Source organism: Nelusetta ayraudi, unplaced genomic scaffold, assembly GCF_046127955.1.
Source record: "Nelusetta ayraudi isolate G7.1 ecotype Tasmania unplaced genomic scaffold, CSIRO-AGI_Nayr_v1 ptg000028l, whole genome shotgun sequence".
NCBI lineage: Eukaryota > Metazoa > Chordata > Actinopteri > Tetraodontiformes > Monacanthidae > Nelusetta > Nelusetta ayraudi.
Genome location: NW_027466078.1, coordinates 2,529,298 through 2,555,561, shown reverse-complemented (window position 1 = coordinate 2,555,561; position 26,264 = coordinate 2,529,298). Strand labels below are relative to the sequence as shown.

Here is a 26,264-nt window from a genome sequence, read left to right as displayed (position 1 = left end):
ATTGATTAAAATCTTAAAATAAACAAAACTAAAGCTTCCCCGGCAGTGCAAATCAACGTTGATGTACCTCAGGTGTGCAGGTGACAATCTGCTTCAGCAATGTAATGCTACACACAAAAAAACCCCCAGCACATCGTCATATGAAAAAATGTTATAATTCACTCGTTGTTGACAACTGAACAAAGGTAATATATGTACCGTGTGTGCCCCTGACCAGTAGTAGTCTTGAAACTTTGCTCTGCACCGTCCGTTCTTCTTCGCTGTCTCTGACTTGCACTGCCTCTGACTCGTGCTGCCTCTCCTCTATGATGCCTATGATGCTTTTCCACTTTGCTGAGCTCTTAATACTGTTACAATGTTAAAATGAGGCCAAAGTTGTTTTTTTTTAACACTGGGAATGCATTGACGTCAATGCGTGCCGGATTCCCCTACATGGCCATGCTACTCCCCCGCTCTGCCCAGAAGTGCACCGCTCCAAGAAAATGTTTTTTCTGTGTGAAGGAAATTAAAAAAAACAAAAAAACTTAGCAACTGCAGAAGCACCAAGGACCACAACCGTCAGAGTGGAAAGGACAGAGAAAATGTTGGACGTTTGTTCAGCCTAATGCGGATGCAATGGAACACCAGCCCAGTGGGAACAGGAGTGAGACGGGCTCGACTCGGCCGATGGACGACGAGAGAATAGTCAGTCATGGAAATATTTGAAAACAATGAATGTGGACTGTGACTGTATTGTGACCTCAATCAAATTTAGTTTTAAGACTATTTGCAAAGTACAACCGCTGAATCGTGTTGATAAACTGTTAGCCACCACCGCTGTTCACTGGCAGCGAAACTTAAGAGGCAGCGATTCTGACTCCTCCTTGTAGCGATTTTCACGCTGCTAGCATGTTAACATCGGTCGTATAGAGCTCTTCCTGCTTTGGGTGGACTTAAATTGTGCAGATATTCTTGTCTAATAATAGATAATTCTGTAACTCAAGTGATAGCAAAAATACAAAACTAAAACACGGTCAGTACAATAAGTAAAATATGTTTCCGGGGACACGGAATGCACACAAATATCCAGGGACCTTCGGTTCACCTTGCGGCCGTAACTCAGCCCACGCTGGGTCCGTACGAAGGTGGATTAGCCGCTAAAATGCTGCTAAAGGGTGAAGAAGCTTTCCCGATGGTAAGTGTTTAAATTGTGTCTGTTTTGTAAAGTTTGCTGTTTACTTTTTAACTCCCGCACCGACAAACTGAGGAAGTGCAGCTCAGCAGAGACCAAGAGCGTGACCAATCACAGCAGAGTGGGCTGGGCGGGAGGCATACACGGAGGAGGCTGGGGGTGGAGTGAAGTAAAACGGAGCGTTTTTGCGGGATGCAGGAAATACAAGGAAGCGATGCAGCGAGAGACGCAGATCAACAAAGCTTTCAGTGCGGGTAATTGTGTGTTGCTGCTCTGGAGGGGCCAGAAATCAAATACAAAGGCCCGAAAATTAATATAATAGGTCACCTTCAAGTGTTCGGCACTCTACTCTGCTTCCGCCTAGCTGACATTGACATCCGGGTGTCAAAATAAAAGTCAGCAGAAAAACATCAATCAATCAACTTTTATTTGTACAGCGCTAAATCACATCCAAAGACGTCTCAAAGCGCTTTGTACAATCAGAGAAAATGGAACCAACTGGGCCCCCAGAGCAAGCAAGTGCGACAGTGGCCAGGAAAAACTCCCCTGTGGAAAGAAACCAAGAGCAGATCCGGACTCCAGAGGGCCGCCATCTGCCTATGACCAGTTGGGGTGAGAAGGAAATACAAAAATTGTAGAGAGAGAGAGACAGATTCCTCCCTTAACCCTCAATCTCAACCCTCAATCTCAAAAATGCGCGCTCCCGCGAAGTGCAAGTGCTGTCCCAATTCTAACAACGTCAAGTTGAGGGACGAGTTTAAGGGCTGTATCGCCCTCAATATTGAGATTCTCCGGCACCACCCTTGGGAGTAAGGGCGAGTGTTAATTTCGTTAACGAAAACTGGACGAAATATGTTTGTCAACGCCCATTTTTCAACGGACGAAAACTAGACGAGACGAGACTAAACCCCACGTGAATAAACAATGACTGGGACGAAATCAGGATGCATTTTAGTTGACTAATAAAGACGAAACTAAAATATTGTTCACTAAACAAAGACAAGGCTAAAATTTATGGTCATTTTAGTTCACGAACTAAAACGGGACGAAAAAGGATATATATTTTATGTCTTCCCGTCTCCTTTGCGTAATGCGTATGCATCGCTCTGCGTAGCACCCGCTGTTCTCTACACACTCTCACACAGACACACCCCCTTTCAAATCCTCAGCGGGCTCACTCATTCACACATACCCACACACGCAAACACTTGACTTGGACAAATTTATGGCAGTAAAATTTGATGAAATATAAAAAAGTAAAATGGCCACGCTTCAAAGGGGGCTTGGAAGAAAGAGGAGAGTTGATGTGTGGAAGCATTTTCGCTACCTGGACTGGGAGCACAAAACCAAATGTTTAATTGTAGCCGAAGGAAAGCAATGTGGATACAAAATAAGTGGGAAAAACACAACAAACCTGAAGAGACACGTCACCGTTCGTCACAAAGAAATGCGGGTAAGTTAATACAAAGTTCGTCGTTGTTAACAACATATCAGCAAACCAACGTGGTGTTGTGTGTCAGGTTAACTTACAACAATAATGCTAAAACGATCCCAAGCTAATGCTCGCTAACTTTCGCTAGTTTCTTAGCACATTGGCATTTTAGCATGTAGGGACCATAGTCACTTGTTGAGAAAATTATGTGTGAAGTTAAAATGATGCTACTGTAGATGCGTTATTCTAGTCAGGCAACTATGGTTCAGATGGATTACATGTTGGTTTAAGGCAGACAAAAGTATGAACTATAGTAACCATCATCATATAGTAACCATGTTATAGTTAACCATCAAATATGCAAAAAAAAACATGTCTTGGTCAGCTAACATGTATAGCTGACACGTCCACAATTTCCAAAATAACTTTAGGACATTACTATTATTGTTATCATCACTATTAATATAGTAAGTGGTTTATATCTGGCCTGGTTTCAGTCACCTTTTTTATTCTCCAGGACTTTGCATTCCAATGTTTTATTTAATGATATATAATGCTATAGATCTTCAAATTAATATCAAAAGGACATTGCAATTGTGTCTAAAGTATGATAGTTTGTATATTTTTAGTATTAATTAATTGTTAAATTTAGTTTTTACAGATACCCAGGTTGTTCAACAACAACAACAACAACAACATGTTTGACTACTAATGTGTGTCTTTATTGAAAGGATGAGAGAAAAGGCTTTTTAATATAACTTTAGTTCAGATGGATATGTTCTGTATTATTTGCTGACAAAAAAGTGAACAGTTAAAGTAACTGTCCTGACTAAAACTAGACTAAAATGTCAACAGTTTTTGTTGACTGAACTAGACTAACAAAAATAATGTTGTCTTGGACTAAGATAAAGACTAAAATGCTTGACATTTAGTCGACTAAAACTTGACCAAATAAAAAGAGGATAAGGTTGACTAAATGTAATAAAAACTAACAAGGGCAATTTAAACCAGACTAAGACTGGACTAAACTTTAAAAATGGACGGTAAAATTAACACTAGTAAGGGCTACCCAGAAGGCATTGTGTATTTTCGCCAAGACATCTTCGAAAAAGATGGCGATGTAAAAGCGAGCTACAAATGGAAGTATTTTCTTAGTTAATAAAGATATAAATATTACGAAACCATTTTATTGTCTTAGTTTAAGAGTTTTTTTTATGGATTATTGACATTGTTGTTGCGTAACATTTATTTTTTTTACTTTACGATGTTTGTCAACCGGACCGGCGGTCCCGGCTTCACGTTACTTGTATACCTCGTTGTGTAGCGACGGAGGACTTCTTCCTTTTTCGTCGTCTTTTTCTTCTTCTCCTTCGTCGTCGTCGTCTTCTTGATAGACTGGATGTACCTTTGGCGTAAGGCCGCCCCCCACAGTCTGAAGACGTAACTGCACTTAAGGGGTGTCCCATTTCTAAGCCCTTACACTTATTTGTGAGGGCCAAAGATTGAGGGCCAAAGATTGAGGGTTAAGGGCGAGGGTTGAGATTGAGGAGTTAAGGGAGGAATTGGAATTGGCCCTTTGACTTTAAAAACTGTTAGCCACCACCGCTAATATCATGTTCTGCTTGTGTTTTGTGTTTGCTGGCAGCGATTCTACCTCTTAAGTTTCACTCCATGTAGCGATTTTAACACTACTACAAGTTAACACAAGTTGAATGAAACTGCTATTGTTTTGCACTTTCTGTAGACTTGAGTTGTGAGGATATTCTTGTCTACTAAGAAATGACTCTGTGACTTGAGTGATTGTTTCAGCGTCCACATTTTCTCTGCTAGGACAGTGTTTTGATACAAGTCAACAGTATTAAACAAAATTATTCTAAGCCCTATTAAAATGTCTTGCAAAAAAACGAAACAAATGCACGGTCATTACAAAAAGGTAAAACCTATGAATCTGGAAACACGGAAGGCACAACAAACGTCAAGAGACCTTCATAACTCCACCCACACTGAGCTGGGACCAAGTCGTAGTGGAAACACACCCGTACTGAGCCGTAGATAGATAGATGTATAGATAGATAGCTGGATAGATAGATAGACAGAAGATTCATGTGTACAATAGCTGCAAAAATCCATTCCTTCATCATCAGAGGACATTTAGCAAATCCCTCTATCTTGTCTTCTTCTTCTTCTTCTTCTCAGTCAGTCATTCTGCTGACTCCTTGTTCCTCTGTGTGGTTGAGGTTGTGGGGTCTGGCGCTGCCACCGCCGCTCCACCACTCTGACAACATTGACGAGCGAAGGACTGGGAAGACAGACAGACAGACAAACAGACAGACAGATATAAAGGTGAGGGGGCTTTGGTTGGTAGAGGGCGACATGTGGTGGGCGGGCACTGCTGTGTGTGTGGGGGTGTGGTTACCATGGTCCTGAGCAAATGCCTCTTGAGCAGCCTGATGCCAGGCTGAGAGCCGCAGAGCAGCAGGATGGCCAGCAAGGGGCCCAGGGCGCCGCAGGTTGCAGCCAAGACGTAGACCAGCCTCACTGAAACAACAACACAACCGCCTTGAGGGGACACATCACAGGGGGGGAGAGAGAGAGAAAGAGAGAGAGAGAGAGAGAGAGCAGGTCATGTGACCTACGTGCACTGGGCGGGGCGGGGCTGGTGAAGGCGCAGTGCGGCTGGCTGGTCAGGCTGCGGCCACCGAACGGCGTCCGGACAGCAGTGGTGACGCAGTACTCGACCCCCGGCTGCAGGTACGAGAGAACCGCCTCCTCCTTGAAGGGCAGGATGACCTCGAACTGTCACACACACACAAACCCACAGTCAGTTTTAGCGTTGCTGCTCGCTGCTCCTATAGCCTCCCTTTAGCATTGAAGCTAAGGGAGGCTATGGAAACAACATTTTCATTTTGTAAAAATCAAAATCAACTCATGCATTGTTTCATCAAATCTAATCTTAAACAGATCTCATTTTGATCGGAAGTATAGCGTAATGGTTGACAGGTGGAACCTTTTAATTGGCTATTTTCTTTACGGACAGTGCACAAAGTCACAACATCGAATGCTTGTAATGCAACGTTCAGTGAGTGAGTGAGTGAGTGGGTATGAGGGAGTGTACACTGTGGCGAAACAGCGGAGGAAATATCAAATGAAGTAAAAATGGGAAAATGCAAGTTTCAGCAGAAGTGGTTGGAGGATGAAGTGGATGATTGCCAGAGGCATTTTGTAACGCCTGCAAAATAAAAGGCCAAACTGCACAATGGGCCTCAATGCGGTGAATGGGCACGTGCAGTCAAAATCACAAGTCGGTAATTAAAGCGAGGCAGCAGTTAATCATTTCTTCTTTTTTTTTTGCCAGGCAGCAACGCAACTTCCCACCACAACTGCTGCTGCTCCCAGGACTTATTGATTGTGTGCAAAGTTAAAATAAACACAACAAAAGCGATTTGCAAACCTCCTGTTTTACTTTTTTATTATTTTTCTTTCAGGTCAGCGGACTGGGATATTGAGGCTGGAAACCTAAATGACAAAAATGTTAGCAAACTTTTACTGGCACGACTCCCAGCCAACCTTTACGTGGACCTTTTTAATGCTTTGTGTTCTTAAGTAACTCGAGGCAGAAAAATTCAACCCTGTCTTTTCACGAGCTATCTTTCATTCTGTTCTCAGTGGTGCTAATGTTGTTAGCGAGCTCTGGGGATGGCTCGTTCGCGAATGAACCGAATGAGCCAGCACTTTGAAAGTGAATGAAGAGAGCCGGCACCTGATTGGGAGCCGAGCCAAAAGAACCAGCTGTCTGAAAGGAGGTGGAATTCCCATCACCAAAACACAAACTACACATACATGTAGAGCAGGAGTGGGCAAACTTTTTGCCACATTGACTTTTAAGAATTGACAGATGGGCCGGGCCAGCACCCAATGCATACATATTGAACATAAACGAATAAAGCAATACAGTGTTTATCGTAAACAACTGCTCGACTTTCTAGCACGTCTCGCACATCTCTTGTTTTTATTTCAGCAAACACGCATCTACCGTCTTATAATAGCTATAATGTTTTTTATGAAAAATTTCCATCATATTAAAAATTGCTCTGTGTAAAAAATAAAAATAATAATAATCCGAACTGCTGGTATCATACAAAATGCAGGTATTTAAAGTATACATGCATTTTGTTCATCATAGTTTCTGATTTAAAGTCAAATCTGCTTTATTGTTTGACAGCAGAACAGTCACAGCCAGTGTTGAAGCTGATGTGTCACGTTCACCTTTCACAGTAAAATACAACACATAGAAAACCAAAATCCAGGACAGTGTATATTATGATGAAAATCAACCAGATCCACCGTGTTTTCCAATCATTGACTTCCTGCCTGAACCATTCTACCTGCTGCGCTTGACGCGGTGGCGACGCGTGAAGAACACAGTGGATCCAGTTGATTTTCATGTGCTGGATTTTGTTTTTGTGCTGTGTATTACTGTGAAACTTCAACGTGACCTATCAGCTTCAATGCTGTTCAGTTCAGCTGTCAAATAATAAAGCAGATTTCACTTTAAATCTGAAAGTATGATGAACAAAATGCAGGTATACTTTAAATACCTGCATTTTGTATGATACCAGGAATTCAGTTTATTATTATTTTTATTTCTTACACACAGCGATACTTTGAGACGCTGTTGGGATGGACAAAAGAGTTTTGTGTCACTGTTGTTTTCTTTGAATACAGGCAAAACTACCTGGACTGTCGCACGACACTGTAATCCTCACGTGAACCGATCAAGCCGCCGCGCGAGACATCACTGCAGACGCTTTTTTTAAGTGATGATTGACATCGCTGCGGCGCGGAGAGACACTGCTGAGATGAGACATGAGTGGCAGTGATCAGCTCCAGTGACCGTGGTGCTTGGAAATAAGGTCACTGGAGCCACCTAGTGGGATGCCAAGCATAACAAGACAACTTTAAAGGGCACCTATGATGCTTTTCCACTTTTCTGAGCTTTAAAAACTGTTACAGTGTTGAACCCTATCGTCAAACGATCGAAAATCGTCAAATAATGACGTTCATGCGACGTGAGCCCTGCAAATTGTTGGGCATGGTTCTAAACGCTCTGTTCACGGAGATTTTTTTCAACACTGAGAACGCAATGACGTCATTGTGTGCCGGAGCTCCTTTCATGGCCAAGCTCAGACACACTCTCGGACTGGTTCAGTGTTTTGATGCAAGTCAACAGTATGAAACAAAATCATTCTAAGCCCTATTAAAATGTCTTGCAAAAATACAAAACAAAAACACGGTGAGTATACAAAGTAAAATATATTTCCGGGGACACGGAAGGCACAAAAAACGCCCAGGGACCTTCGGTTCGCCTTGCGGCCGTAACTCAGCCCGTGCTGGGTCCGTACGAAGCTGGATTAGCCGGTAAACAGCTGCTAAAGGGTGAAGCCTTCGCGACGGTAAGTGTTTAAATTGTGCCTGTTTTGTAAAGTTTGCTGTTTACTCTTCACTCCTAACTGAGGAAGTGAGGCTGGGGGTGGAGTGAAGTGAAACAGAGCGTTTTTGCGGGATGCAGTAAATACGAGGAAACGAGACGTGAGATACGCAAATCTAAAAAGCTTTCAGCGCGGAAAATCGTGTGTTGCTGCTCTGGAGGGGCCAGATATCAAATACAAAAGTCTGAAAATTAGTATAATAGGTGACCTTTAAATTGAATCTGTTTACTTGGTGAGTTGACCCTTCATCCTGGCCTGGGCTCTGGACAGCTGCCAAAACGAAATAAAACAATATATATACAATTGTGATTGGTTAACAGCCGTGACTGAGTTGCATTGCCAAGCTTCTGTTCTGCATGCCTGTATCCTAATTAGATCAATTCAAAAATAATAGTAGATGTAACTTCTTTCGTTTATAATAGTCCATGCCACATTAATAGCCAGTGATCTCGTCTCAGTCAGTGTCAAATACAGCGCTCACTTCCTCCATCCATTAAATGACCAACACTTCTTATACAACAGCCTCACATACTCCACACACAGACTGACAAACGCAGTAATAACTAAACTGCATAACTCCCATCAAGTTCAAATTCACACGCACAAAAAGCAGCCCCAAACAGCGTCACTTTGGAGGTAGTGGGAGGGGCTTCTTCCATAATTATTATTAGATTTTTTTGGGTGGAGGGCTTTGCGGCCTCAGAGACTGCCGGCTCTTCTGGGTTCTGCCAGAAATGCCAGACCGGCCAGTCCAGGGCTGGTTGGGTTTGGGGTTGGGGTTAGAATAAGGGTTGAGGGTTTGGGTTATGGTTGGGCGTGGGGTTGGGGTTAGAATAAGGGTTGAGGGTTTGGGTTATGGTTGGGCGTGGGGTTGGGGTTAGAATAAGGGTTGAGGGTTTGGGTTATGGTTGGGCGTAGGGTTGGGGTTAGAATAAGGGTTGAGGTTTTGGGTTATGGTTGGGCGTGGGGTTGGGGGTTATGGTTAGGTTTTGGGGTTGAGGTTAGGGTTTGAGAAGGGTCAGAATTCCCATCACTTGTGAGCTTCTGCTTCAACACAGCATGCTTCAAGTGTTCTTCTTCTTCTTTTTCATTCAGAGAGTAAACACATCAGGCCTGGCATATTAGGTAGTACAGTGTTTTCCATTGTTTCCAGCGTATCCGTGTAAACTGCAATTTCTTTGAAGACAGCTTCTTTGAAACGCATTTTGTTTTGTCTAGAGCGTTTTAGAAAATGTGCGGTTTCATATAAAAATCTGTCTCCGTGTAAACAACGTCTGTGGAGTGTGTGGAGGAGGAATTGGTTGGTAAAAGAATAATCAATGGCTCAGTAATGGAGATTATTTGGATTCAGATTATCAGATGAAAAACAAAATAACGTTCTTTGTAGGGAACGCCACACGACGCATTACGCAGTACGCAGCCGAATACGCAGTACGAAGAGTGTGTATAGTTTTTTTTTATTAATGCTTTTTTAAATCTTTAGCTTTTTTAATTTGTTTTTCTTAAAAATGTACTCTTTTTTTGCAGTTTAGCGCCAGAACACACCAGAAACAGTGCTGCCGCCGAGTGTTTGCTGCCCTCTGCTGTTAAACTGGTGTTAGTAGGTAGTACTTGTGTTATGCCTGCGTGTCCCTGAAATTCTGATTTCTGATGTCCTGCCTGATTCCTGATTAAAGACACTTTCAACTTAACCTGTATGTCTGCTGTACTGCAATTGGGTCCAGAACACACCCGTTTCAATGAGATCAAGTTTAACGTCCTTTCCGCGCGTGCGGCTGCACACCTGTTAACAGGAAATGCACAAACGCTACCTTGGCTCCATCCCGGCTCCTCCGCACCGTCAGGACCAGCTCCCTGTAGAGGTCCATCAGCTGCTGGCGCCACCTGGCGGTGGGAACTCGGAGCTGCAGGTGGAGGCAGTTTCCACAGCCGGACAAGGTGACGTCAGGAGGTCCGAGCACAGCTGCAAGCAGGGAGGAAGAGGAGGGGGAGAATAAGGAGGAGGAGGTGGAGGAGATGGAGGAGGAGAAGGAGGAGGAAGTGGAGGAGGAGGAAGAAGAGGAAGAGAAGAAGATGGGATGCTGAGGTCAGGCAACAGGATTCAATGGGTGTTTGGAGGCTGGAGGAGTGTGTGTGTGTGTGTGTGTGTGTGTGTGTGTGTGTGTGTGTGTCTCACTGTGGGTCAGTGGGTGGAACCAGGGTGTCAGGCTCCAGGAAGAGGTGTGGTTATGGTGGTGGTCCATGGCTCGGACCCGGACCCGCTGGTCCTGCAGGGGGTCCTGGAGGTCCAGGCTCAGGTTGCAGGTCTGACCAGCTGCCAGCTGCTGGCAGGAGGCCACTGGCCACCAGCGCCGGCCCCTCCAGAGACACAACGAGACACACAGCAACCACAATGACAAGTGTGAGTCGTCCCGAGGAGACAGGAAGTGACTCCTGCTCCCTCTCCTCCTCCTCCCTCTCTTCCTCTACCTCCTCCTCCTTCCCCCCCCCCTCCACTCCCTCCTCCTCTTCCTCCCTAACCTTCTCCTCCTTCCCCTCCTCCTCCTCCTGCCTCTCCTCCTCCTCTTTCTCTGTCAGAGAGAAAAAGAACCACTGAGTCAGTGTCAGACTGGTCAGGGGGCGGAGCTACATGAGACACCTCCAACATGACAGGGTCTCAGACCAGGGGTGCAAATCTTGGTTGACCCGTGATTCCATCCGAAATTGATTCTCGATTCAAATAGATTTTGGATTCAAATGATTCTTGATTCAAATCGATTCTCAATTCAAATCGATTCTCAATTCAAATAATTCTTGATTCAAATCTGTTCTCGATTCAAATGATTTTTGAATCAAAATGATTCTCGATTCAACAACAGATGCAGTGCAGCAACAGTGTCGATTTTTTTTTTTTTTTTTTTTTACATTTGAAGGCCTCTAATCAATTCCAACTACACTGACAAAACTACTGCAGCTGAACTGAAGACAACAGGTCCACCACTGTTTCGTGACCTTAACAAAACACGCTTTCGAAATGACAGCAGATGAAAAATAAATTCTGTCTGCACACACACACGCACGCACGCACACAGATCAAGGTGCAAATGTCAAAGTCACGCGGCCCTCCGCAGTACCTGTAGGTCTGCACGGCGAAGCGGCTGCTAGCCGGAGTGCCAACACCCGGCTGGAAGTGAAGCATGTGCTCCATGTTGAAGGAAGTGATGGACACGTTGGAGGGTGGTGGGAGGGGCATGCAGGCCGCTGGAGGGGAGAAGAGCTTTACATCCACACTTTATTTACAAAACATTTCGGAGATTATGCTGATTTTCACATAAACATAAGATTATAGATACATAAATAAATAAGTACATTAAGTAAATAATCCAACTTTCAATATGATGTAAATGTTTTTTTTTCCTTTCTTACTCTACATTTTAACTTGTATTTTATTTTTAAATTGATTTAATTGTCCTTCTTTTGCACAAAATTGTTGCTGTAGTTATGCAAATTTCCCCACTGTAGGCATTAATAAAGGCCTCTATTCTATTCTAAATAATAAGCAAAAACCAACAAGAAACCAAAATCCAAAAGAAACATTCAGTTCTTTCAAAAAAATAGAGATTTTTTTAAATTTTGTTTTTAAATTTAATTTCTTCATTTCTACCAGTTCGGGTGGAAGTGTGCAGGGTTTCACGCTCGACTTCCAGGATGCTAACAGTCGGACTGAAATGTTTGACTATTAGCTTAGCCGCTAACGGTCTCAACTAAAGCTAAAGCTCCAAACTGAATACTTGGGAATTGTTTAACGCACAAGAAAAAAAAATTGCGCGTTAAACTATGTTTGGTCATGTTGCCAATGCTGTGTGCTTACAGAGCTAACTATCCAGCTAGCTAGCTAGCTCCGTATACGGCAGTTAAAAAAAATGCAGGTGCTCTTAAAACAGGCACAAATGTTCTGAAGTTTTTAAACAAGAAAATGACCTTTGTGTCAAAAACAACAACAAAACAACATACTGATACCTATTTTTGCACATTTTCTAGTGGTTATACGGCGTATACCTGTGTGTCACGTACACTACACCATTGTGTGACGTGCACTTGAATTAACACCGAAGGCCGACTCTCGCCACGTATAGCAGTACGCCGCTACATTACAAAGCACAATGGACGCACCATCGTACACAAATGCAAGTGTGTCAGCAGCCTGTTGTTGCAACACACATCTCAACATTTAGCGGGGATGCTAACACACCTGCAGCGTCCAACAGAGGGCGCTGCAGGTGTGCAAACGATGTACAGTTATTTAAGTTTGTTATCATAGGACAAATTCAGAAATAAAACTTTATTGAAACATCCACCCATCCATTTTCAGTACCCGCTTCTTTCTGAGCTCAGGGTCAAGTTGTCTGTTGGATCCTATCCCAGCTGTCACAGGGCAAAGGCAGGGTGACACCCGGGTCAAGTTTATCGCAGAGCTTTATTGAAACATTTAACTTTAAAAGTATAACGTTCACATATAAAAAGAGACAATGAATAAAAGAGAAAAAAAAGTATTTAAAAAAAGTTTCCAGTTTTCTTGTTATTTAAGAAAATGCTGCCAGTTCTGACAAGAATTTTTTTTTTTTTTTTACTAGGACTAGATTAGATTACTATTATGGCAAAATGAAACTATTCTAAAATGCAGTTACTATGAAATGGAAAATATCAGTTGACATTATTTGCGACTGACATTCTTATCAGTTGTGATTCTAAAGATCAGCTGTGGGACTAAGAGCACGCACGTGCACACACACACACACACGCACACACACGCACACACACAGAGAGCAGCAGGTGTTACCCAGGTGCAGCGGCAGGAGAAACGTCCAGCAGCTCATCTTCTGTCCTGGAGGCTACTGGAGCAGCAGCAGCAACAGTAACAGATACGAGTTGGTAGGAGGAGGAGCCGAGTGTTTTGTGAGCTTTAGTTTCTGTGAGTTTCTGTTTCCCCAGAAGTCCCTCCCACTGCCGCCTCACACGCTCACTTTTGACTTTCCTTGTTATTCTTTCATCTCGTTTTGTACATTTACACTTTGAGACACAACATGACGCAACACAAGACTGGGATTTAACTTTATTGGCTGAGCTTCACGGCTGAGCGGCGAGCGTTCCGCAGTTGTGTAGTAAATGATTAATCAAAAAAATAAAAAATAAACTGTGTGTCAGGAGATGACAACGGTATGGCAAGACGCACGACGGATGCACGACAGCGGTCACATGAATCAAGCACAAGGGTGGGCAAACTTTCTGACTGCTGGGCCACAACGGGTTCTACAATGTGACAGAGAGGCTCGAGCAGGAGCGGGTGTTTAGCTGACCCACCTCATAGGAGAACAAAGATATATCATGGGATATGTAGCAAACATGTGCTTTAATGTTGACTGAAAAGGAGCAAAAGCGCGACAGCGGAACGCGTCTCTGAAGCTCCGTGGTATTTAGCCACGCCCCCCGTGTCCGAGATGGCGGCCCGTTCATTTCAGTGAAGTTGCTCCTCGGGGGAAGAAGGGGCAGGAAGTAGCCTAGCTTAGATTAGTTTAGCCGAACATAGAAAAATCGTCTAGAAGGTGTCGCTTCAGGAGGCCCCGCCCCCTTTCAGTCCCCTGAAAGTTTATGTATAAAAAAAAAAAAAAACACTCAAGCTGCTGCATTGAGTGGAAACAGGAAGTGGTGTTGTTTCCCAGAGACAGTGGGAGGAGTCAGTTCTGTCTGGAGAAGTAGGAGCGGCTGATATAGTCAGGCTGCTCCTCCTCCTCCTCCTCTTCCCCACCCTCCTCTGTCTGTTGCTCCGCTCCCTCTGCTCCCCCAGTCAGATGAGACAAAGGTGGTGACTCCTCCTCCTCCTCTTCCTCCTCGTTTGGTTTCCCCTGGGTGCCGAAAGTCAATGTCAGGAGGTTCACTTCTAGAGGAGTAGAGGGAGGCTCCTCTTTCTCCTCCTGCTGCTGCTGCTGTTCCTTCTCCTGCCTCCTGCAGGCGCCCAACGTCAGATTGAGGAGGTACATGTCCCGGCTGTCCACCTCCTCCGCCACTTCCTCCTCTTTCACCACACCCCCCTCCGTGTCAGCAGCACTGCTCTCTGTGGAAACGGTGGCTCCAGCTGCTGGCTGAGGAGAGAGCTGAATGGAGGGAAGGTTGGTGCCCAGCCATCCTTTGTAGTTTCCCTCTCCTCCTCCTCCTCCTCCTCCTCTTCCTCTTCCCGCTCCTTCCCCATGGCTCTCTGTGACACTCTCCTCGTCACTGCAGTCCAGCAGTGACGGCAGGGTGCCTGAGGGGGGCGCTGTGGCCCAGATGCTGAACAGAGAGGTCTCAGATGGGCTGTGGAGCAGCAGAGTCACGTCCATGTGTGTGAGGGATGTCTGAGGGGAGACAGAAGGTCCAGAACGTTACGACTCTGAGAGACCCCGATTCATCATCTCACTCAATCTGTAACTGACTTTTAATGAACGAACGTTGGTCTTCTCACTCACGTCACATTTGGTTGTGTCCTGCCTCAAACTTCTCAATGAAGTAAATAACAATAACGAGAGTGATAACTAGAGGTATCAGTACCAATACCGGGGGTCAGTACTCTACTTGTACTCGTAAAATATGGGTCGATACGGTTTGTAATGCAGTGAGACTTGTTCTAGAAAAACATGACGAGGAATGTTGTTCAAATAACAGAACATCTGTGGTAAGAAAAAAAAAAAAGAATCAACCAAAATCAAGTAATTCTGTGATGTGTATTGGCCTTAATAAGTACTCAGTATAGGTGAGTATATATAGTACTGAAATGCAAGTACTCTAATCGTAATGTAAAAAAGTTGTTGGTGCATCCCTGGGAATACTACTACTACTACTACTACTACTAATAGTAATAATAATAATAATAATAATAATAACAACAACAACAACAATAATAATAATAATAATAATAATAATGATAATAATAATAATAATAATAATAATAATAATAATGATAATAATAATAATAATAATAATAATAAAGTAGATGACTGTATACAAGAAAGGAAATAATTGGAAGGAAATAAAAAGCTGATCACAAAAAATAAAAAAATAATTAAATTGCCTTAATTATATTAACCTCTAGGGGGAAGTGTTGCTTCAACACTGATTTGTAAAGGACCATTAATTAAAAGACTGACTGTTGTGTGTGGCTGATTGTTCAGTCCGTGTGTGTAGGAGTGTGTTCGCGCGTGTGTGTCCTCGTATTGTCATCACATTTTCCGCCGCTGAAAAGAAAAGATGAACGCGACGAGAGGAAGTGGGGAGACGCACAGCGGTGCAGCTGCAGGAAAAGCAGAACGAGCGCACACACACACACACACACACACACACACACAGAAGCTGAACTGATATATATATATATATGTATATATATATATATATATATATATATACATATACATATATGTATATATATACATATACATATATGTATATATATATACATATACATATATGTATATATATACATATACATATATATATACATATACATATATATATATACATATACATATATATACATACATATATGTATATATATACATATACATATATGTATATATATATATATATATATATATATATATATACATATATATATATATATATATATATATATATATATATATATATATATATATATATATATATATATATATATATATATATATATATATGTGTATATGTATATATATATATATATATGCAAACAACACCATTGTTCCGCGGCTATTCGTGGAACGATTCTACAGCCAAAAGTGCCCAACAACAAAGAACAGGAAGGGGTGCTATGCTCAAAGTTACAACACTGCCCTGTGCTCGAAGTTACAGCACTGCGCTGCTGGAAGTTACAGCACAGCGCTGCGCTGCTCGAAGTTACAGCACAGCGCTGCTGGAAGTTACAGCACAGCGCTGCGCTGGAAGTTACAGTGCTACAGCGCTGCTCGAAGTTACAGCACTGCGCTGCTGGAAGTTACAGCACAGCGCTGCGCTGGAAGTTACAGCACAGCGCTGCTGGAAGTTACAGCACAGCGCTGCGCTGGAAGTTACAGCACAGCGCTGCTGGAAGTTACAGCACAGCGCTGCGCTGGAAGTTACAGTGCTACAGCGCTGCTCGAAGTTACAGCACTGCGCTGCTGGAAGTTACAGCACAGCGCTGCGCTGGAAGTTACAGTGCTACAGCGCTGCTGGAAGTTACAGCACGCAGTTTGCTTCAACCCGATCATGTGGATCAACTGATATTCCTAAAGAAAAAGCTTAGAATGGAACATGTCGGTTGAATAATACAGTATGGACTGAAAGTCACACACCAATGAGTAGTTGCATTGTGCACTGATTTTGATTGAGTTCAAGGAACCTTGACATTATTATTATTTTTTTTGAGTATTTGAATCTTTTTCTGTCTTCAATTTCTCATCACAGCCAAGCTATTTCACTGTCGTGACTGTTTTATTATGACAGTTAGGCTGCTGTCTGTTTACAGCAACTGCAATAAGAATTTACATTTATTCCATTTGTAAGCAATAAGGAAAGGTTCATTTATTTTTCATTGCACTTGCCTTGTTATTGTTAATTGTGAACCAGTTGTTCACACAAGACCTTTAAATTTAAATAGAAAAATACAGAATGTTTGTATTTTGGTGGATAAATAATCAAACTCATTGAATTGCATAGCATCATTCCTTTGCATTGGAGTCTCAAATCAAATCGCATTGTGTTGGATCAAACTGTGCTGAATCGTACTGCATCGTATTGGGGGGGAATCGTATTGTATCGTATATATACAAATCGTATCGTAAATATACAAATCGTATCGTAAATATACAAATCGTATTATACGCATATACATATACATATATATGCATATATGTATATACATGTATGTGTATATAAATATGTATATATACATGTATGTGTATATATGTATATATACACATGTACATATATACAAAAAATATAGTATATGTACACACATATATATATGACATCTGATATAAAATTCAAAAATCAGGTTCTCGATTATGGAAAAAAATTATTACAATTATTTTGCTCAATATCGAAATTTCGATTATTCAAACAATTATTTTTGATGCATTTATTGATTCTCTCTCACTCTCTCAAAAAAAGTCTTTGCTTTAATGCAATGCTACGACAAAAAAAAATAAAATTGCATGGGTTAGATACTACTTACATTAAGAACAATTTTAGGCAAATATGGCAAATGCTGGCAAGGTTACTTTCAGGTTTTTTTTCGCCAGAAATACCAGCCTGTTAACATGATCAGGTTTCATTGATGAGCGCAAGCAAGAAACAATATTTCCACTAGTGCTAAAGACTCGGCTCGGCTCGCCTCAGCTTGTCGGCGTTTCCACTGGCCCCTACAAGGTTCCAACCCTTACCATTTTGGTCCCTGCTTCCTTGGGGTTCCAAGCGGGCTGACCAGGGACCATAGTGGTGACGTAGCCCAGGGCAGGGCACTGATTGGTTAAGATTTTGACGAAAGCCGAGTGGCAGTCTTTCATAAAAACCAAAACTGTTATTTTTAAATGCCCCGCGTGCAGATTTTTACCTTAATTTACGTGTTAAAAACTGAAATGTGTATAAAACTGTGCCATGGGCGAACAAAGAGCTGCAGATGTTTTTGTTCTTGGTGGCCGAAAAAAAAAAGCTCAAAGAGAGCTGGACGGACGAGCGACACGCAAAAAAAAAAAAAAAATACAGAGCGACTGCCGAGCAACTACCGAAACACCGACCACAGCCGTCGGAGTGGAGCGAACAGAAAAAATGTTGGCGGTTTTTGTTGTCGATGTCGGCCCAATGGGCAATGAAAGGGAGACGGCCTCGACTCGGCTGGTGGACGACGAGAGAATAGTCGGTCACGGCAATATTTAAAAACATGTATGTTGACTGTGAGTGTATTGTGACCTCAAGCAACTTTAGTTTGAAGGCTATTTGCAAAGCACATCCAATGAATCATGTCGATAAACTGTTAGCCACCACCGCTAACTCCATGTTCTGCTTGTGTGCTCACTGGCAGCGGAACTTAAGAGGCGGCGATTCTGCCTCTTAAGTTTTGCTCCTTATAGCGATTTTAACACCTGCTAGCTTGTTAGCACCGGTTGAATGAAGTTGTTACTGTTTTGTGCTTCGCGTGGACTTAAGTTGTGTGGATATTTTGTCCAATAATGTATATATATAACAACTCTGTGACTCAAGTGATTGTTTTAGCGTCTACATTTTCTAAGTAAACAGTATTCAACAAAATCATTTTAAGCCCTACTAAAATGTCTTGCAAAAAAACAAAAACAAAAACAAAGTCAATACAAAAAAACAAAAAAAACCTGTGAATTGGAGACATGGAAGACACAACAAACGTTCAAGGACCTCCGGTCCACCTTGCGCGCTGTAACTCCGCCCACGCTCAGGTGGTAACCAAGCCACTGGAAATGCACCCGTTCTGTGCCGAGTAGAGCCGTCCCCAACCGAGAAACATTCACTAAGTCAGCTGGGCTGCCAACACGTGTACGGGAATATATTGCGCATGCGAGAAAATTTGCAAATAAATCGTTTCAACTTGATATGATTTTCAGGGCTTAAAGTAACAAAAAAAAAAATCCTGAGCCTGAATTTTTTCCCACTGGATCCGACGCATAGATACAACAACTTTTCAGCACTGTGCTTGGTAGGGTACAAGATAACCTACAGTTTAAATGTGAATTTTAGAACGCAAAGGTAACAATCTTGGGTCACGTGGGGTCTTGAAGGGGGTCGTGAAGAACTTAAAAAAAAGTGAGTGGAACGATGGCGTAGTCGAGGCGTTGCTAGAAATGTATTTAAATCTAAAACAATATCTGAAAAAATAAAAATGCAAAACACGCAGGAAAAGGCAAAAAAAAAACAAACAACCCTACAGCTGAGGAGCTCTGCTTTAACTCACTGCAGCCCAACACACACTGAGCTAAGCCAGAACAGCCACCTTTTAATGGCAAGGCTCCTCCCACTGAGCCAGGTGACCACTCAATCAATCAATCAATTAACCCGAGTTACGCACTTAAACCAACAGTTTACCACTAACACAAATAATCATCATTTTACAATATATTTTTATCAACGTAGAACTGAAACGTCGACCCCCCCCCCCAAAATGGCCTCATATGAACATGGAAACACAAAACAACATCCAGCACGGTGCCAGAATACTTTCAAGCCCTGGAGTTTGGAGGTGGTTTGACACCAAAATCGAAATCGCAGTGAAAATTAAATTAATTGCACAGGCTTGAATCAGGCCAAACTTTACACACTGGACCTTAGATAAATAACAAAATAGAAATAATCACGGCAGGTGTGCAATTGGCTGACTGCCATCTATCAAGACTTCCTCAGTTCACAGAGGATTCACTCGACTGATTTAACCTTTTCAATGGGACCACAAGGCAGAAACTCCCTACGAGCGCTCAGAGGCTCTTTCACTTCCTGCTGTCGCTTGTTTTTTTTCCCCTGAACTGCGGCGGCAGCAACTATTGATTAGCCCATTTCCTGCCACCACTGCGGAGCTCTGCCTCCACAGTGCAGAGAAGCGCAGCCCTGACCCCAACCGCAGAGCTCAGCACGCTCGCCCGCTCCCACCTGCAAGCCACTTCCTTTCACTTTACCGAGAAATAGTGGTGCCAAGAATTTCTGAGTTTCCCCCCAGAAGGGGAAATAAAAACGAAACTTCATGCAGATTGTTTTCCATGCAGAACGCCAAGCTCAACACGAGTGTTTCTTACCAGTATGGAAGGCAGTGGAACCGAGTAGAGAGCACTGGTGTAAAAGTGCAGCGCGACGAGGGCAACCACAGCCAGAACCAGCAGACACAGTAGGATGGAGATCAGGGCATCTGAGAGGAGGAGAGAAATGAGACATCAGCAACCTCATCACTATCATCACCATCATCTATATCAATATCAATAACATTATTAATATTATTAATATTATCAATATCATCACCATCATCTATATCAATATCAATAACATTATCAATATTATTAATATCAATATCATCGCCATCATCTATATCAATATCAATAACATTATCAATATTATTAATATTATCAATATCAATATCATCACCATCATCTATATCAATATTAATATCATCACCATGATACCAATATCAATAACATTATCAATATCATCACCATAATACCAATATCAATAACATTACCAATATCATCACCATCATATCCATGTCAATATCAAATCAAAATCATTATCAATATTATTAATATCAATATTATCAATATCATCATGAAAATTATCAATACCAATATCAACACCGCCATCAGAAGCCACTGCGGTTCAATAGCATCAGACTAATGGTAACTACAGTACCCCTGGTAGGCCAGAGAGGGCCGTGTGGCATACAGGCATGCAGTACAACATCCTAATGAAGGACAGTTCTGGATGCAACACTCTCTCACCCAGGGCTTAAAGTAAAAAAAAAAAAAAAAATCCTGAGCCTGAACTTTTTCCGGCAGTGGATCCGATGCATCCACACAGGCAATTTGGCAAACAACCTTTTTGGCAAGGTGCTTGACGCGGTACAAGATAACCTACAGTTTAAATGTGAATTTTAGAGAGTAAAGATAACAATCTTATGTGAAACTTAGTCAGGCTAATTCATGAGAATTATTCAATTAGCAACTGGTAGGGCTGCAACTAACAATTACTTTTGTTGTTGACTAATCTATCGATTATTTTTTTCGATGAGTTCATTAGTCACGATTATCTTCTTTATTTTCCCCACCTATTTTTTTGGACTTTTGTTTAACTTAACTTGCTTAAATCTTCACACTTGTGTGTTTTACTTTTGTGCGCTGATAGCACACGTTTTTAAACAAATATATCAAAATAATGGCACACCAAGCATTTATTTGCGACATAGTTGTTATATTGTTCAACGTAAAATATCAATCATAGGTATATTCATTCACCATTTAAAAGTCATATGCAATGTTTATCACAGTTATAGTTCTGAAAGGTATAATGAAATACCTTTAACGAATCTCTTACAACTTAAATATCTGCTAACATTGACTCGGGAGTTGTGCCAGTAAAAGTTGGCCAACGTATTTGCGTTTCCTGCCTCAACATCCCGGTGCGCCGACCCAAAAGAAAATCAATAAAAAGTAAAACAGGATGTTTGCAAATCGTTTCCGCGGTGTTTATTTTCACTTTGCACACAACGCACGATGGATTCTGGAGCGCGGTGGCTACGCCATCAGCCCCGTGCTTGTTATTGTGCGACACATGAGCTGCCGGCTGCCAGCAGCAAGTGCGTTGCGCACTTAATTACGTCATCAACAAGAGTTTATCGTTATCAGCGCAAGATGACATATTCTTAACCGCGGTGAATGTTTTTGACGATATATCGCAAACGCCAATATATCGCCCGTCCCTAGTGGCCGGGGTCTCCTTTGTGGCGTAGGCTAACTTTTTTTGCCGCTAGTTGCATCCACCAGCTTCCTCGAGCATGACACACAGTAACATGCTCCTGGCACTCTGAGTTTCTGGCACCAGCTCCCAAAAGGCTTGTCGTCTCCACCCCTTTCTTGGAGCCACGCCCAGCGCCATCAGTTTTTAATGTCCTTCTCAATGAGAACGTCCTCCCTTGGCTTCATGAATTTGGTCTCCAATTTTTCCTATCCGATTTCGGTGAAAGCACAAGGCAGCCGGCTGCGTCAAGACCATTCTGAGAAAACTTTTAGACTACAGGTTAACTCTTAACTAGCTTAGTTAGCTAAAATGCGGCGCGTTTTGCGGGCGGGATTGCGCCCGCAATCTGCGCCACAGATGCGGGTATCCACAAAGGCTTTTGCGCTAATGACATGCAGGCGCAAACACGCCCATGAATGCGGCACCTGAAACAGGTGCGAATGTTGCGGTCTGGCAACCTGAGCGCAGTTTGCGCCAAAGATTGTCGGTGAGTGCGTGTGTTTGACAGCGAAACTCTGCTAGCATAAAGGCGCTCCTGTGCGCGCCTGGCATTACGATGCCTCCTCCGTCTACCAAGACTGCTGCCATAATGAAGAGAAAGTCAAGACGCGTTAGTCACCAACACCTGAGTACCATTTGTATTTTCCATAGCCAATCTAAAATATTGGCATATATACTGTAGTCTATGCCGATCTATATATAAGATTTGGGGAGCCATATACATATTTCAGGCTTTTCAGAGAGGAAAGTTTCACTCAGAAGCCAGAAACACTTTGACAGACAGAAGCTGCGCCTGGTTCTGGCTGGCGGTGTTTGCGTCTGTCAAACTGCGCGCGGACACGAGTGCAAACTCTTCATGGATCTGCCGCTGTTTGAATGAGGCATATTTGCATAGAAGGGGGCGTGTCCTTTTGCACGTAATGACTCATTTAAATACATTCAAATGAGTCTGGCGCAGCCCTGCCGCTCCCTGCGCCTCGGAGCATTTTCACATTTGCGTCCTCGCTGTGGAACGGAATCACCGTTTTTGGCGCTGTTTACACAGATTTTCTGTGGATCTACCCCATAGTGTGGCATATTGTCACTATTTGCTGAACAATGAAACCACATGCAGCCGCAATTTATGCTTATTTTTGAAGATGCACATTATGTGTAATTTCCATCCAGTAATTACCGACTTTAAAGGTGTCTTGAACGCAGCATCAACTGCTGCTAGATCTCGACCAATATGTGTGACCATAGTTATGGTTGCTAACCTACGGTTGGACAGTAGCAGTTAGAGGGAGGGGCCTGGCAAGTTTTTTTTGTGGATGTGTTTTTTTTTTTTCTCAATCATAGTCAAATGCTGGACACTCTGCACAGTGCCGGAATACTTTAAGCCCTGCTCACCACAGTTGTGTGTGTGTGTGCCTGTGTGTGTGTGTGTGTGTGTGTCGGGAGGTGGAGGGTGGCGGTGCTGACCTGAGTCGAAGGTGGAGCCGGTGCTGGCGCAGACGGGAGGGCTGCAGCCGGAGCCCACTCTGTCCAGGAAGCAGATGGAGATGCAGTACTGCCGACCGGCCACCGGGTTCTCCAGCACCCTCTCCCTGCTCGGACAGCGCACCTCCTGAGGAGGGAGGCCAAGGGTCAGAGGTCACACACAGGTGGTAGTGAGGGGTAAAGGGAGGAGGGCGGGTGAGTCCTGCAAGCCAACCATTTTATGCAAGGTGCCAGCAGTCTTGATCTCCAGCTGGAAGTTCAGCTCCTGGTAGATGGTCCTGAGGTTCTCCACCGGGGGCAGCACCTCCACACACAGGGCCCCCTTGTCGCAGGGGGTCACCACTAGCCTCGGTGGGTCCAGCTTGGCTGCAGGGAGGGAAGAGACGGAGCTTAATTGATGGAGGAAGACGGTCTTTGAGGAAGGGGTGGGTGTGGCTACCCAGCCCAACTTACTCTCTCTGATTGGCTCGATGCCCTCGAGGAGGGCGGAGCCAGGCGTCCAGCCCTCCAGCAGCGCCGTGACGTTGGCCAGGTATGTCTGGTGGGGGTCCGGCAGGGCCAGCGTCAGGTCGCAGGCCAGCAGGGGGCGCTGCACACGCTCACAGCCCACCACCGGCAACCAGGAAGTGCCCCTGCAGGAGGTGGGAGGGAGAGAGTGAGGGTAGAGGCAGGGGGCGGGGCTAAGGTTAGTGTAGCGTCCCGCTAGAAGGGTTAGTCAGGCTGCTGTTCTGCAAGATCGCGCGACAACCCAGGCAGTTTCGCGCGCATTTAAAGAAAACAACAGTGACACAAAACTCCTTTGTCCGTCCCAGCAGCGTCTCAAAGTATCGATGTGTGTAAAAAAAAAAAAAAAGAAGAAAAATAACAATAAACCGAACTGCTGGCATCACACCGAATGCAGGTATTTAAAGCATTCATGCAATTTGTTCATCATAGTTTCAGATTCAAAGTGAAATCTGTTTTATTGCCTGACGGCCAAACTGAACAGCGTTGAAGCCGATGCGTCCCGTTGATGTTTCACAGTAAAAATCCAGCACATTGTGTATTATGATGACAATTAACTGGATTCACCGTGTTTTTACACCATTGACTTCCTGTCTGACCGATCCTACCTGCTGCGAGTGACGCAGTAGGGACGCAGTGTCCAAAAATAAAAAAAAAATAAAAATTAAAAAAATTAAAAAAATTAAAAAAGGGGGAAAAAATAAATAAATTTAATAAAATAAAAATAAAATAAAATAAATAAACGGCGGCGTTCTTTTCCAGCATGTCGCGTTTTACTGCTAGCGTTTTACTGCTAGTTTGTTTTTTGGTTGTTGTTTTTTTTAGATTCGGTCTTTAAAGATGGTTAGGGTTAAATGAATAGGTTTGAAAAGTAAATTCTGCTGTGAATTGTCTTTTGCCACAGCTCCCTGGAGAGCCTGCCCCCACTGCTAAAAAAAATAAATAAATCCTAGGGGTGGGGTGGTGCGTGGTTATTGTTTGTTTGTTTGTTTGTCTCGTCATGTGACTTCATGACTCACGATTCGGTGTGGACAGAGACGGCGTAGCGGACTCCATCGGGCGTCCCGGGTCCAGGTTCCCACGTCAGGGTGTGATTGAATCGCACAGAGTTGAGGGTCAGGTTGACCACCGGAGGGAGCTCATTCACAGCTGGAGCGGAACAAACAACAGAACAATGACGACTTGTGCGAGTTGCACTTGTTTCACATGAAAGCTGGTGAGGACAACATTTGCCTCTTAGTCGTGGATTATTGTTTATTTTTTGTTTTTAAAATTTGTAATATTTATGAGTGTTTGAATGTTTCCTGACTTGCCCCTCCAACGCCCAATTCAGAAACGCATGTTTTTTTTTTCTCCATTTGATTATAGTTTTTCATCATAGTGCTCCTGGCCCCCCGACAAAAACTACAGTAATAATAAAAAAGAAATAGGTGGAGGACACAAAACAGGCATCATCAGACAGCGAGATTGCTGCTGCTGTCACTGTGTGGGGGTACTGTGTCCAGTCAGTGCCCCTTGTGACATCACAAAGGGCTGCTCATATAAGGTGCACGAGTTTTAGCGTCATGATGGAGGCATCGGAGCTCATTCATTCACGACACCGACGACACGTGATTTCTTTTTTCTTTCTTTTTGCGTCATATGGGACAATTAGTAGGGGGCGTGGTCAAACTCACTCACCTGTCAGGACGTGAGGTAGCCACGCAAGCGTCCAGATGAGCGCTGCCATGACAACCGAACCATCTCCGCTGCGTGCGGCCGTCCGTCCGTCCGCTTTCACTTTCAGTCTGAGTTCGGCCTGTAGGTCCGTTAAAAATAAATCAATTAATAATAATCAATTCGCTTCTCAAAGTAGCGGCGCTGGTGGACTGCGGCTAACGTGTAGTATCCTGGGGAGGTGTACTAGCAGCCTGAAGTGGAATCATGGAGTGAAAACTAGGACTTTCTAAGTATTATTAATCATAAATCCAGTACAGTACAACCACAAAGCGTCAATTTTTGGATGAGCTTTATTTTGAAATGCTCCATCAGAAAATTCTGAAAATGATTGTGTAGCATCCTGGGGTGGTGCACTAGCAGCCTGCAGTGGAATCATGGAGTAAAAAAAAACAAATGTTTCAGAAATATTAATCAGTATCCCAGTACAGAGACACGCTTCTCCCTCTTTTCTTCTGCCACTCTGCGAAGCAGTTAGCAGTTACAGTAATACCTGTTGTACACAAAGCAAGCAGAAAGCGGCTCGAACGCTTTTGCCGAACTGTTGGCTGGCTTGACCGCAGTAGCTAACTGGACTCTCGCAGCTACTAGCCAGCAAGCTAAGCAGACGTCCACCACCTTCACAACCACATGCAACACCACCAACACACTTGACTAAAACTGAAACTAACCCGCGCTGCTCTGCTGTTGTCTGTGTTGTCCTCCGGTGGTCTTCTCCCCGAAGAAGCGGCTGTTTGTAGCAGTTGGCTAAAGCTAAGCTAAGTCGGGCCAATCTTTTCCGCCTTTCCCGTCAAAAAGTATGAGTGAAGAGAGTGAAGTGAGTCTGAAATGCACAGACACAGCGGTGAAAAGAGCCAATATCTACCCGGTTCAGAGACTCCCAACTCCGCCGTACGTGCCGTCACTCTAGCACTGCTTAGCGATGCGTTCACGGAACCTTTACAATCGTAATTCTAGGTCTTATGAATCGTGC

The 26,264-nt window shown here is 43.4% G+C and overlaps 2 protein-coding genes across 3 annotated transcripts; both read right to left on the bottom strand.

Annotated features, from left to right (window-relative positions):
- Nucleotides 1-3,839: 3,839 nt before the first annotated feature.
- Nucleotides 3,840-13,045, bottom strand: LOC142891191 (interferon alpha/beta receptor 2-like). Its single transcript, XM_076030656.1, has 7 exons — nt 12,912-13,045; nt 11,206-11,332; nt 10,269-10,450; nt 9,904-10,055; nt 5,240-5,399; nt 5,020-5,141; nt 3,840-4,902 (listed from the first exon to the last, which is right to left on the bottom strand). The coding sequence occupies exons 1-7, from the start codon at nt 12,946-12,948 to the stop codon at nt 4,804-4,806; spliced, it is 879 nt and encodes a 292-aa protein (XP_075886771.1). The 5' UTR covers nt 12,949-13,045; the 3' UTR covers nt 3,840-4,803.
- Nucleotides 13,046-13,166: 121 nt separating this feature from the next.
- LOC142891185 (interferon alpha/beta receptor 2-like) lies at nt 13,167-26,196 on the bottom strand. Of its 2 annotated transcripts, none has more exons than XM_076030645.1 (8): nt 25,963-26,196; nt 25,256-25,373; nt 24,595-24,724; nt 23,525-23,703; nt 23,286-23,437; nt 23,054-23,198; nt 19,885-19,994; nt 13,167-14,463 (listed from the first exon to the last, which is right to left on the bottom strand). In XM_076030645.1, exons 2-8 carry the CDS (start codon nt 25,302-25,304, stop codon nt 13,807-13,809), a joined length of 1,422 nt encoding a protein of 473 aa, XP_075886760.1. In that variant the 5' UTR covers nt 25,305-25,373; nt 25,963-26,196; the 3' UTR covers nt 13,167-13,806. The 2 variants fall into 2 exon arrangements, with proteins under 2 accessions (XP_075886760.1, XP_075886761.1); XM_076030646.1 differs by having other exon boundaries at nt 23,054-23,195; nt 25,963-26,195.
- Between the last annotated feature and the right edge of the window lie 68 nt (nt 26,197-26,264).

Excerpts from the sequence above, each read along its gene's own strand:
- LOC142891191 (XM_076030656.1), bottom strand. The coding sequence starts at position 12,948 with ATGAGCTGCTGGACGTTTCTCCTGCCGCTGCACCTGG. Across the intron at positions 10,056-10,268 it reads GTTCCACCCACTGACCCACA|CTGTGCTCGGACCTCCTGAC; the intron begins GTGAGACACACA and ends CCCTGCTTGCAG. Across the intron at positions 4,903-5,019 it reads GGCATTTGCTCAGGACCATG|TCCTTCGCTCGTCAATGTTG; the intron begins GTAACCACACCC and ends CTGTCTTCCCAG.
- LOC142891185 (XM_076030645.1), bottom strand. The coding sequence starts at position 25,304 with ATGGCAGCGCTCATCTGGACGCTTGCGTGGCTACCTCACGTCCTGACA. Across the intron at positions 23,199-23,285 it reads CTGGCACCTTGCATAAAATG|GAGGTGCGCTGTCCGAGCAG; the intron begins GTTGGCTTGCAG and ends CTCCCTCCTCAG. Across the intron at positions 19,995-23,053 it reads CGGCTCCACCTTCGACTCAG|ATGCCCTGATCTCCATCCTA; the intron begins GTCAGCACCGCC and ends TCCTCCTCTCAG.